Genomic DNA, 13,080 nt, shown 5'->3' on the forward strand with positions numbered 1-13,080 from the left:
TTCATGCAGTATCGCCATACGTCAAATTGTCAAACTACTGCTAAATGGGGTGATAAACTAATGAAATGAATCCTGTTATGACGAATGTATGTTAAATAGTAACATTGTGAATTTGAAAATTAGGTGCACACGATTTCAAATGGATGATATTCTGCGTGACCTTCAGAACACCCCCCACATTTCATCTGAAGACCACGATTATGTTTACATTTCACTTAAGGTGGAAGAAACAGGCTATTCTTACAACCTCCACATAAGACAGGCTTGCAAATGCAATTTTTCAAAAATGGGATTAAGTTGCTGATGTTGTATAGCCTCCTATCCTCCCTTGTGTTGATAAAAAAAAAAAAAAAACAACTTGGCCTAACTTTAGCACCAACGTGTTTAATTTGATGGAGTAGGGGGAGAGGAGGGGAATCATATTTATTGGATTTAACTGTTTTGGGGGGCTCAAATTGAGCCTGCACACCATTCTATAATTCCTTCTTATCGGCCAGAGGCTTTAGTTATTTACTTTAAAATTGACTAATTTCTTATTCCAGCGGAGGGAGGGCGCCCGCTGACTTGAACAGCTGCTTCATGACCCAAAAAACTGTCAGTCTTTCCCTGGAATAAATTGTGGAATGTTCCATTTGGAAAGACGGGGGTGTTCAAAGACGGAAGGTGCCACGATTAACTCGAAAAACGAATCGTTGTTCCGGAACCGCGTAACAATTACAAATCAACACGCTAAAAGAAGGTGCATGGTTCCCTTTTCGTGGCGGCCGTGGCGGTTCTGCCCCGAACTTGAGTTATTGTCATTCCTCTTCGACCCCCGCGTTCAGTAGCAGACATTCGTGTAGGCTCATAGTAGAATCAATTCACAGAGAGGGCAACTTGAAACCGTCCGCCCATGCCTCGCGCGCCCGGTTTGGAGAGAGAGAGAGAGAGAGAGGGAGAGTGGCGTGTCGGGCTCCTCGGAGTTAAATAGTCCGGCTAGCGTCCGTCCGTGCGGCGTGTACACGTCTGTTTCCTCATGTTGTGTACGTGCGTGGCCGGAACGGCGGCAACAGAAACGCAGACAGAGTCACAGGCAGTGCAGTGTGCGCTGAATGTTGATATCGCGTCCTCGATTTTTATTTGCAATTCTCCCCCCTTTTTTTTTTTTTTTTTTTTTTTTTTGCTCGCCGACTGTTTTAAGAACAGACGTCTAAGTGAAATAAAACTTTTTGCTCGTCCGCTGTTGTGCGTATTTGCCCTCCATCATTTTGGACATCTGTGTGCGTGTCTCTCTCTGTGTGTCGGTCTATGTATTACACAAAACGACACATACATGTAAAGATGAAGTGGGTTCGGTTGTTAGCATCTCAACCCAGAACAGAACGTAGAAAGTGGGGTGACGCGTAATGGCGGCAAATTAACAAGCTTCTTGTGGGAGACACTATCTCTAGATTTTAAAGAAAATGGTCCAACTAATACAGTTTTTGTAAGAAAGTGTTAAGTATTGGCAATCAAACTATTTTTATTGTAATAAATACGCGTTGTCTACAATTGGTAATATTTTATTTGGCATACTTTCGTCAAGACAATAGGCACATCTCAAATTGTATACCTCTGTTGTAAATATTTAATGTTAAGTAACCAAAGTGTGTATGCAAAACATTCGTCAGTTGAGGTAGCATGCATGTACATTTCAGGCCGTCCATGTAATGAACAAGGAAAAGTAGCCTGGTGGCATTAATGTGCTTGCTAACGTTGATGTCTGCTAGCTTGCGAACTTAGCCTCAGCAGTATTTTTGAACACACACTAATGTTGTGGCGCGTGTTTAGGTTTGTATGTGATAAACTGTCATTCTAACTGCCTTTCAAAACAGCAGTTCGCCATGAAGTCCCAGAAGGAGAGGTGCTAAACGAGAAAGTCACTTCCATAGCGTATAATGTCAGGATATGACTGGCCATGTTGAGTTTAGTGCATCGCACAATAAGTATACTTCAGTGAAGTATACAGAATTGAAGTACATTGATAGAGGTATGTCATGTAGAATATAGCTAATGTTGTATATTCCATATGCCCCGTTAAGGTTCTCAGCATCAGCTCACTTATAAAGATGGAGCTTGATGACTTTTTCAGAATAGGAGAAATTTCCTCAGATGAATTACAACCAAAACACACATGCGTGCAAACACACTCACGCAGCAATAGACTGTCCAATCAATCTCGCTGATGACCTCACCTTCTCTTAACTCTCTCTCACTGTCGCTCCTCTCTCATAATTCTGTTCATTTCCATAATCACTTACACACACTTTTACACGTGCTGCTGCTGTGTGTGTGTGTGTGTGTGTGTGTGTGTGTGTGTGTGTGTGTGGCTTGTTTAATGCACTGCAGGTTGGCTCCTGCAGCAGGTCTGGCCTGATAAGAGCAGCACACGGCTTTCTGCTGGGAGGAGGGAGGAAGAGAGGGAAGCAGAGGAACATTGCCTTTTCACTCACATAAACCATTAAATTGTAATAATGGGGCCACCAGCGCTTAAAGCTGGATCCATAGCGCCCCCTGTGGGCAGTTGACAAGACAACAAGCACAAACTTGTGCTTCCCCAACGCTAAATGATTCACTTGTGGCAATTAGGAGGTGGTGACTTTTCAAAAAGACCAAATGTTTGATCCTTGATTATTCATGTTCAAGTGTCAACACACCATTGAAATTATTGCGTACAGATAGCTGTTTTTTAGAAAATGTAGAGGCGTGAACCCCAACAACTGGTGAAAGAATTATACCCAGATCACGACATGCAGCCTTTAAGTAAGACCAGAGCTCACGTTTGGTAATAATCATCTCCTCTTGAAACAGGCGTGTTTTTCGAAAGAGCTGGGTGGCGAGCGCCATAAGAATCTTTGTTTGGCTTTTCCTGCATGACAAAGTCTGATTGTGGGAGACAAAGGCACCTATTTGTCTTTTTCAAACAGTCAATGTGTCAGCACAGCCCTGCCTCGTTTTTAGCTCTTCCTCCTCCAAATGCCACCTCCACATGCAAACGTGGGGATCTATTTGCAGCTGCATCAGAACTGTCCTCACACCGTTCTCAGTTGGATGGGCTGGCTGCTGCCAATTTCATTCACTGTACGAGTGAAGGCTGCCTTGGTCAAGTTAAAGTCAAGTAGCACTACAGCGTTCATGTTTTTCGCTCTTTACTGAAAGCGTGTGAATGTATGGCAGACAAACCAAAACTCTCATTCAGTCTGCAGGCGTGTAGACGATGAATGAAAACGGACTGATTCACTATCTGTCCAGCATCTCCTGGGATGAAAATCAGAAAAGAGTCCTTCTTGCTTTGGCCGTGATGCTTTCAATGCCGAGCCACATATGAAGTATGAAGTTGTGACATACCTCACCTTCCACACTTCCTTCCATGAGCAATTGGAAGAAAAATTTAAGAGGCCATCTCATTCCACATGATTTCTCCGGTCTCTCTCTCTCCCCGACAGAATGATGCAAAACATTTTAACCGTAGTTTCAGGTGGAATCTTGCCACCGTCGATCCTGAGTGGATGGAGTTTTAATCTACAGCGCAGCACTGCACCAGGAGCTGATTCAGTATTCAGTAGCTTTATCTACTCCATTCCAACTCGCCGTTAATAAAACAACATCATCAGTGTAACATTGCCAGGCATGTGTCAGCCACCCTCGTCTCCCCCTACTCAACACGACCCCTGCGTCAGGTTGATCCCGCTTGTTCAGACAGCATGAAATCTTTCTTCCTGCTGTTCGTCACCTCCTGACACACATGTCAGAGTTAATGGGGAGTGTCAGTGCTCACAGACCTGCCACGTGCACGCTGACCGGCATGACTCACAAACGGCACTTCGATGCTTATAATTTTCTGCCAGGACCTGGTGTAAATGTGACAGTCTGCTTCCAGAGAACCTTCTTCCCACTGACTTTGCTGACAGCAGGGAGGCGAGTTTTGATATTTCCATCTGTCCGTCAGCGTTTCACACAACCCACCAGCCGGAGCCTGTTATGTTTACTGGACACATGCACTGTTGTGTTGTGTTTTAAGGCCCCTGCCGTGTTGTCTTTGATTATTCATTCACTGTGTAAGGTCTTTTAAAAAAAAAAATAAAGAAAAAGAAATACCTGAGAAGCAGAAACAAATGTCTGCATTTCAGGACTTATTTCCTCACCTCTTTAATTTGGTAAATCACAGCTTTGAAGGCGTTGCATGTTTGATGCTGCAAGGGTAAATGTTTCTGTCTGTGACACAGCTAAGTGCCATATTCAGTGTCAGAAAAGAGCACAAACGCATCGGATCGCACTTTCAAGGTCAGACTAAATGTAAACTTGCCATGCGTGAGAAGTTAAGTGCTGGTTTACCTCTGTCCAGAGTGTGAAATTAGTTGAAAGCTACCCTGCTCATTCTCTCAACAGTCAACAAAAGCATTCTTTCATTTTTGATATCTGATATTTTATACTAAAATAAAAATCCCAAATATTGATACAGATAGGTCTCTCTTGACTATAATCACCAAAAGAAATTATCATGCATTACATTTGATTTTTCCAATTATATAACAAGAGACAAGATTTCTGAAGCGTTTAGTATATGGTAAATGCGAGCTTAGTTCGAGTCACCTGAGTTTAACGAGTCTCAGCAGCAGGCGCTGATGAGAACATTAAGAGCAGGTGAAACGCCTCTGTGATCAGCCTTTTTCTCGTGGTAGAGCAGTGCTTCCACCTTGTGGTTATCTCTCTTTATTACAAGTGTAAACTGCCCTACTTTAGTGCAGCGCCCTCTTGTGGGAGTACGTACTTGTAGGCCACAGTACGTACAAGGTTGCTTTTTGGGAAATTAAACTGTTTATTCAGTCGCTCTGGCTGCAACATGTGTCCTGGCTTCATGTTTGTTTTTGTGTTGTTTCTTTCTGATGTGTGTGTTTTCTTTCCACACACACATCTGAAACGCATTTATACAGTGTAAAATGGAAACCACCTCTTTAAAGTGTTCTTTCTCCTGTCGTGCCAGTAGAGAAACGACCACGCCTATCACTCATTTACAATGAAAACACTTTATTTTTGCTATATGGCGTCGTTTCATTGGAAATAAACAAGACCGGTAAAAAGGAAACAATACAGCTGGAAACCCATGTACTGTGCGATTTGTGTGATACAGCGTTATTGGAACAAATATCGACTGAATGGCTTTTTAATAACAAGTTCGCCCTGCCAGTCATGAGGAATGCTGACGATGGTTGTTCTCACATCCTGTTTCAGCCTATACAGTAAACAGTCAGCTGACATAAAGAGAAAGAGGGGGAAAATAAGAGAGTCACGAATCTACAGAGGCGAAGGTCTGGCCACGGGCCAGGCGGTCGGGGTTAACTATTGAAGCATCACTTGCATGCACGCTTTTTAACTGTCTACACAGCCGGTATGAAAAGAGAGCGTCACAGGAAACATCAAACGCACCGAGAGGAAGCTCTACTCTGGGACTGTGCAAGTCGCCAGCGGAGGACGTTGCACACTGCCACAGAGGCCATCCTCCGGTGTGTGTGTGTGTGATCCTATTGGACATACAAAATATCAGCGATCAGAAAGCACGTGGCACGTATATATATTAATATATATAACAGCGAGGAACTCTGGGAGTGATATAAGAGCGGTAATATGGTTATATTCATAATAATACAGTAAGAATCTCGTCTCTACGTGTCTCTGTCTAAATCGGCGTAAAATGTATTTTACATACAGCAATTACATTTCTTTTTGCATGAGGATTAACTGTACATGGCACTTCAATGATGCTAACAGTTTGATCCTAAATAAATACAGAAACACACGAACAAAGGATGGGTTTTACCTTCAGCCTATTGTTTTTCTCTCTGTCAATATTTGTTCTGAAAAAAACAACGCAAACGTGAGCGTGAGTCGCTTGGGGTAAACACACACACACACACACACACACACACACACACACACACACACACACACACACACACACACAATTTTCAGGCTATTTCGTAGATTTGATCAAACAGCGAAGACAACTGACGCGTAAAGAAACTCTAAACTTTGAGCAACACATGTTCCATCGGTCTGTCCTTCGCTCCGGGGTGACAATCACCCACACCCTCCGTGTGACCTATCAGCTCGTCCAAACTCTGTGTCAACATTAAAACTCAAACGTACTTCAGCGTTGATGTCCGAGACTGACACGGGCAAAATAAACGAGACGAGACGTTCATCCTGCCTTTTTTTGTGCTCAGGTGTGATGAGCCAGATGGACCAGGAGGAATGTGGACTGTACAAGTGAAGAAAAGTGCCATCGGAGCAACAAAACCCAGCTAAATGTTTCTCTGTCATGACTCTAAATGATAGGTGAGTGCCATGCACGCAAAAAAAATGTGTTAAAAAAAAAAAAATCCCAGTGACTGCATACAGTCCACCTTCACCTCTAACCACCACCAACAGGTCAACAAGAATTTCATTTGCAGTTACACTCGAAAGCAAGACAGCAGCTCCCCCTGTTGGCCGTTTTTTTTTGTCTTAAACGCAGGTCTTGCTGAGGTCGACTTTGAGCGGCAGCGGGCCGACCTCCTGGCTATCCTCCGACTGCTTGACAGTGACAGCGATCACGGGGCTCAGGTGGAAGGGGTTGACTTTGTGGGTGTTGTCCAGGAACTCTTTGTCTCCGTTGATGCTCAGCTGGAAAAGACACAAAACAGAGGGAACAGGTGAGCCTTCCAAGTTGATTTCCAGTTTATTTCCGGTCTGCTTGGTTTTTTCGGGGCTACCTGCGTCTTTACGTGCTGCTCCGGTGCCGTGACCAGGCTGGCACAGCTCAGCCACAGCATCACCATGATGGACAGGAAGAGGCAGGCTGCCAGAATCCAGCGAGGAAGTCCTGAACGTCTGCAGAGGGACAAGGAGAGACAAATGATGACTGCAAACACAGGGCTAATGAGGCCATTTTTCTGGTGGTTTCTCGATGATTCATTGTAAAAAAAGTTAATGGACTGGAATCAGATCTGTAAAAAAGACCTTTAATTTTTTTTTCTTTTCTTCTTTTTTTTTTAATTAATTTGGGTCAATTTCGGTAATCAAAGCGAGTCTTGCTGAGGGAAACTCCACCCACCTGGACATGCAGCCCAGGAAGTCGTGCTCCGTCGTGGTGTCCTCTGCGTGTTGAACCGGGTGTTTTCCTTTCCCTCCAGCTTTGGCGGCCCCCCTCTCACCGCGGCCCCTCACACCTGCAAGGAGAGGGAGACACGTTTGCTAACGCCGCCTTCTTCCCCTGAATGCGTTCGACGACGTGCTTGTGAGTTTCCCACCGTGGGGTCTCTGGGTGTGAGAGTGGACCTGCGGCCAGGGTTTGTCGGCCACGCTGAAGCGCGGCGCCTGCAGCTCCGGCAGAGAGTACTCCATCTCCGGCTGGCTCTGGGGAGCAGCGGCACACAAGACACACAACTGTCAGCACAGAGGGTGAGAGATGTGTTATTCTGTCTAATAATATAATGTTTCCACATCAAAATCATTTAAACTGACACCAGAACAAAAGTTAATAATAATAATAATAATAATAAAAACGTGGTTTTCGCTAAATGTTTTCACACAGTTCGTCCTCAGCGTTCCCAGTTCCCCCCTCGAGAACTCATTAAAAGAAGATTTTGCTTCCCCGCGGCTGACCCTGCCTCCACTGCATCGGCAGCTGTATTCGCTTAGATTTAGAACAATACCACTGCTGGCATCAGCAGCAACACACACACACACACCAAGCCCACAGGACACTCGACCTCGCAGCCGCATGGTTGACACCACCGAGCGCGGCCCTCACGCATTAAATAAATAAAAAGCACGCATCAACTTATTTCCCGTCAGCAAATTCAGCGAAGCAGCTGGTTTGTTTTGCGCCATGTCGTTAGCTTTCCATCACTTGGCTGGACGTTGGCTCCCCTGAAAAAATCATCCTGACGGAAGGAAAAGAACACACACATAACGACCGGCTTCACGGCCCCTCGGTTTTCAGACAGAGTGGAACCAGATGAATGGCAGTGAGAGATTTTTGGGGGGGATGTGGTGAAACGTAACGGCCCTGAGTGTGTGTGTGTGTGTGTGTGTGTGCGTGTGTGGGAGGTGGGGGGCGTTGGGGGTTTGGAGGGGTTACTGCAGAGATCTGAACGTCAGAACCAGAAAAGAACAGGGCCCGACTCGCATCTGTCATTCATTATCCAGTGGGAGGGGGGGGGAGTGGGTTGAATGAAGGGATGAATAACAACCTGGAAAAAGAAGAAAAGTCAAAGGGGAATAAAGGGATAAACCGCAAAATAACAATTTTAACAACCTTAACTCGTCACATGTGAACCGCAGTGCCGCGCTGATTGACGTGCGTCTCCGCTAATACGAACACGGACACTTTTAATAAATCCACACCACAAATACTCACTGCTGCAACCAACATGTATTAATCCACAGCTGGGGAAAAAAAGAATAATCTCCAAATAAATGCACCGCTCTCTCCTGTCTGACAGACACCAGCTTAAAATTGAGCTGCCGGGCGTGTTTTTTTTTTTTTTTTGCCTTTTTGGGTTTTTTTTTCAGAAAAAGTGACAGACACAGTGGACAAATCGGGGATAAAGAGGACAGTTTGGACTTTTTCGTGGAATCTGTCAACAGGACAAACACGGGAGACGGAAAAGGCAAACTGTGCTTCGCGTTCACGTTTAGCAGGATGAGTAAACCGAGCGGAGAAAAACACGCTGACGTCAATTTAAGTACATGCTTCTTCCTCTGAGATAACAGTTTTTAAGGCACAATGAGTGCCACAGAAAGAAAGAGGACGTTTGTCCTGGGATTTGACGAAAGCCCAGAGTAAACGTCCCTGGAGGGAGTCTTTCATCAACTCATTTCACTCTCAAACTGTTTCTATCGGATTTTTTTTTTCTTTTTACATGAAAAACTGTAATTACAAAAAGTCTGATCTCAGACAACGATGTGTTTCCTGAAACATGTAGCTTCAGCTCAGGGCCTCCTGTTGGTGCTCTGCTGGTGTCTGTTGGTTGGTGTGGCAACTCAGCCATTGAGGATTGAAGCAAAAACACCTTCTCCAGTGCAGAAAAAGCCTTCGGTGCCAATATCTGTTCACCTCACAATGTGAAAAACGCCAGCAGGGTCTGAAAAAACAGGCTCCTGTGTAGCGTTGGAGCGACTTCTGTTGCTGACACAGTCACTTCCTGTAGTTCTTCTCTGTCTTATCATTCTGTAGTTTTCAAGGCTTTAAAGGAGGCTGGTGAATATGAATTCAAAGACAGACTGAAAACGCATTGTGTTGGATGTTGGCAAGGAGTGTGATTTACCGGCGCCACTGTGTGCAAGATTAATATTTAATACCACCATATATTATCATTATCATTATCGTTTGCCTCGATAACTCTCCCTTTTAACCCCTTTAATCTGGACTGAGAGCTGAGCCGTCGCTAGTCGTCTCACACCGACCCCCAGCTTAACACAACTAGTCATGGTCGCAGCTTGACATCTCACAAACACACAAGCCTGAGCGACGGCCGTGGCCTGTTTGTGTTTGTTTGTTGCGCCGCTACCAGCCTAATCTGCGCCGTGTGCAGAGTCAGCCCTCCTTCTCCTTTGTGGACTTTATTTTTTCGCTGTTGTGGTTGTTTTCGACAGTCAGCCTGTCAAGTCGTGGCTCTTTTCCAGCTGCCCACTGAACACAGTCTCTCCGTCTCCGTCCCCTGGCAGCCCCCCCAGGGGGGCCTCGGCTTCCCCTCGGCGCCGCGGCCCAGACATCCATCACACAGTCCAAGAGACATGTTGGCACTTTCCTGAGCTCTGACTTGCAGCGTCTCCCTCCGCGCTTGAGGTCAGCGCGCCGATGAGCGAAAGCTGGCTTCTAACGCTGCCTTTTGTGCAGCAACACTATCATTTCCTGCCGAAGCCTTTCATTAGGCAGCTAAAAATGCCATCAAAGTCACAATATCCAAAAACAGGGGGGGGGGAAACCCCAGGAGGGACGCAGGTTTTTCAGGCTGGATTTGAACATTCTGAGGATATGGCTGGTTGGCTGGTGGTTACACACACACTGGATCTTTTTATAGACTGGATGTCAGGGTGGTTGGAGTCGAGAACCCTCTGAAAGAGAGCTTACGTACTTTCTCAGGGGTTGCAAAATGTACAGTGTGTATTTGCCATTTATACAAGAAATGCAAAATTCAGCAAGTGGCTCTTGAACTGACACTACCAGAGGTGAAAATCATTCACACTGCGTTTATGTTCTGTAAACCGACAGGAGTTTCATTTTTTTTTTAGAGATTCGGTTGCAGACATTTCCAGACGCGACGCGGAAATATTTAATTGTCACATCCACTTTAAAACCCGGCAGAGTGTTTCCGTCCTGAGGCGGGGCTGACCGCCGCCTGCCCCGCCAGCGTGATCAAATATGCATGGCGCCAAGGGGCATGTGACATGATTTAAAAGGACATTTATAAACAATTAAAGTGCTAAAACGAATAAATCCAACCACCTCGCCGTGCGTGTGCCCTTGCCCACTCAACCTTCACAGATGCACCGACTAAAAAAAAAAAAAGAGAGAGAGAAAAAAAAAAGGCAGCAGCGAGGTGTTCTTGGCAGCCGACCAAAGTCTTCAGCGGCGGCGCGAACATACAGAGGGCGGAATTCACATGCATCTCCACGATGAAGCGTGGGCGGCCTCCAATAATCCATGAAGGTCCACTTCTGTGCGTAAGACCCTTCCAATAAAAAATCATGACATGCAAAAAGGGTTCTGAGGTATTTATTTGATAAATCGTCCTTTGTCCCGACTCAGCGAGCCGTTAAAGTGAGGAAAGTGAGTTCACGTGGAGTTCAGTGTTGTTTACAAACTGCTGTTATTTAGGGGACGGGGTGAGTTTAAAGGCCCAGTGTGCAAAATTGAATTCCATCTTCCATCAACGTACGGCAAAAAAAGATAAATCCATTTTTTTTTTTTTAAATGATTTTTTTCATTTGAGCTGTGACATCAGAGTCAAATGACAGAACTGTGAGCAGATCAATAGTCTGAGCTGCTGCAGAACCAAGCAGACCCACTCCTCTCACGTTTCTAATTGCTTAAGATGAACACCCAGGTATGTATTTGAGTATTTGAGTATTTGAGAAACACAAAGGCACATGCTGAATCCAATGCTTGTCAACAAAATCCTTGTCGCAAATTCCACAGATAGTAATACGTTACATTTTGGAGGAGCCCACACGCGGTTGCCTCTTACCTGAAACACCACAACCTTGCCGTCGTCGGCCTGCAGGTAGAAGGTCCAGGTGGAGGAGATGAAGCTCTGGGCCGAGCTGACAATGTCGTTACACCAGCTGGACATGGCCTCCATCACCGAGGGGGGCTTGGGGCGGAGAGTCATGGCTCGCAGCTGCCCGGAGAGAGGGACCGAAGAAGAGGAGGACGAAACTCACACAGTCAGACACACACAAACACACTTGCACGCATTCTGTTCTTAGCGGGGACATTAAAATTCAGACGTCTTTCTCACCTTCCTCCTCTTGATCTCAGGCTCCGAGGGCTGACTGGCACAGCCGGTGCTGCAGGCCTCCTGCTCCAGCAGCTTGGCGTACGCCTCCTGGCAGGCTGGGTGGGGGGGACAGCACGCATGATGAGAGGGGGAAGGAAAATATGGAGGATAAAGACAGGAGGAGGAGAAGGAGGAGGCTTCTCCTCCTTCTCCTCCTCCTGTCAGGGTGGGCAGTGGAGCAGAGGAAGTCAGGTGCGGGACGAAGATTTTGTGTCGGCTCCTCTGCAGAGGTGATTCAGTCCACGCTGCCGTTATTGACACTGAGGGGCGAGGGAGGGCGCATCTGCCATCTGGATGGCAAATCACGCCATCGATTTCCAATACGCCACTTGCAAACGGGCCCTAACAGCCTGAGAAAACACCCACTGATCCTGCACATTCTGTGAAGCTTAGCAGCGTCAAGAGGTGTTTCCAGCAGTGGCAGCAGGAGAGCATGTGGGTGAAACAAAACCACTGAATTCCACATCATTTTCCGTTTATTTTTCTTTTTTGTTTTTTTTTCTCAGGAGAGGGCCTCAAAGAAGCAGCTCCCTCTGGTGCCCCAGACAAAAAATGCGAGGAGACGGAGGGAAGAGTGAAAAAGCTGAGGCTGCACTACTTGCTGCTGCTGCACCGTGAGGTGATGCCAGAGACATTTAATCGTATTCCGACGCCACTCGTTTCGGAGCCCCCCACCCCCGAGAATTAAAGGGTTGGTCGGTGCGGTGTGCGACACGTGTCACAGACGGCGTGCACTGTGACTCACCTCCCTGACACTCCTCCCGGCTGGTGTTGAAGCCGGCGTTGCCGTTGACAAACTGGCAGATGGAGTACAGGCGGCAGCCGCGGTAGCAGGCGTTCATGATGGAGTCCTGGGGAAGGTGGAGGGGGGGGGGGCAGGAAGTAGAAGAGGGGAGCAGCAGCAGAATTAGACATGTCGCCAGCACTCTTGGATAAACTCGGCATAACCCTGTTTGGTAAATGTGACAGAGATGGGCCCTGGCATGGCCTAATGACTCGCTGCGGCGCCTGTGTTTACCGCCTGCCACAAACACTTTGGCCGCTGGGAGGTGAAAAACAGGGCGGAGGGACGATAATGGCCTCAACTCGCTTCAACATTTGGGGAGGGGAGATGGGCCAGTGGGGGTGCACGTCTCTGCAACTTCCTCCTGTCATAATGGCTCAATTCAAGCTTAGGATGCAGGAAGGAGGAGGAGGAGGAGGAAACTGCACCCCCTGGTGGCCGCTCAAGGTGCAGGCGAGAGGGAGACCGCCTCGGTTTGTTTTCAAATATTCCATCGTTTTATTTTATCCCCCTTCTGTTTCTTAGGGAGAAAGGAGGGTCGTTTGACTAAGATCATGGGAATAGAGACGGTCTGGAAGGCGCCTTGTGATTCAACCTGGTGTAACAAGCCTTCACTCGGCGTAAAGGTCTGATGTAAGATGCCCATTATTTATTTTATTTTTTTATTTTTTTCATTCCCCACCATCCGGAGCAGGTGACTGAGAGCCGCGCTGCAGCTCTGTTCCTGCCGCC

At 46.5% G+C, this 13,080-nt stretch overlaps 1 protein-coding gene across 1 annotated transcript in view; it reads right to left on the bottom strand.

The window, feature by feature from the left end:
- Positions 1–5,025: 5,025 nt before the first annotated feature.
- The window catches only part of tmem59l (transmembrane protein 59-like), a 9,092-nt gene continuing 1,037 nt past the window's right edge, over positions 5,026–13,080 (bottom strand). Inside the window, exons 2-8 of the mRNA XM_076039432.1 lie at positions 12,310–12,415; positions 11,526–11,620; positions 11,253–11,405; positions 7,308–7,413; positions 7,112–7,226; positions 6,771–6,888; positions 5,026–6,681 (exon numbers count right to left, since the gene is read on the bottom strand). Of these exons, the coding sequence (XP_075895547.1) occupies positions 6,523–6,681; positions 6,771–6,888; positions 7,112–7,226; positions 7,308–7,413; positions 11,253–11,405; positions 11,526–11,620; positions 12,310–12,415 (852 nt within the window). The 3' untranslated portion in view covers positions 5,026–6,522. The remainder of the gene's footprint in view (positions 6,682–6,770; positions 6,889–7,111; positions 7,227–7,307; positions 7,414–11,252; positions 11,406–11,525; positions 11,621–12,309; positions 12,416–13,080) is intronic.

The sequence above is a fragment of the Nelusetta ayraudi genome, unplaced genomic scaffold (assembly GCF_046127955.1).
Source record: "Nelusetta ayraudi isolate G7.1 ecotype Tasmania unplaced genomic scaffold, CSIRO-AGI_Nayr_v1 ptg000059l, whole genome shotgun sequence".
Taxonomy (NCBI): Eukaryota; Metazoa; Chordata; class Actinopteri; order Tetraodontiformes; family Monacanthidae; genus Nelusetta; species Nelusetta ayraudi.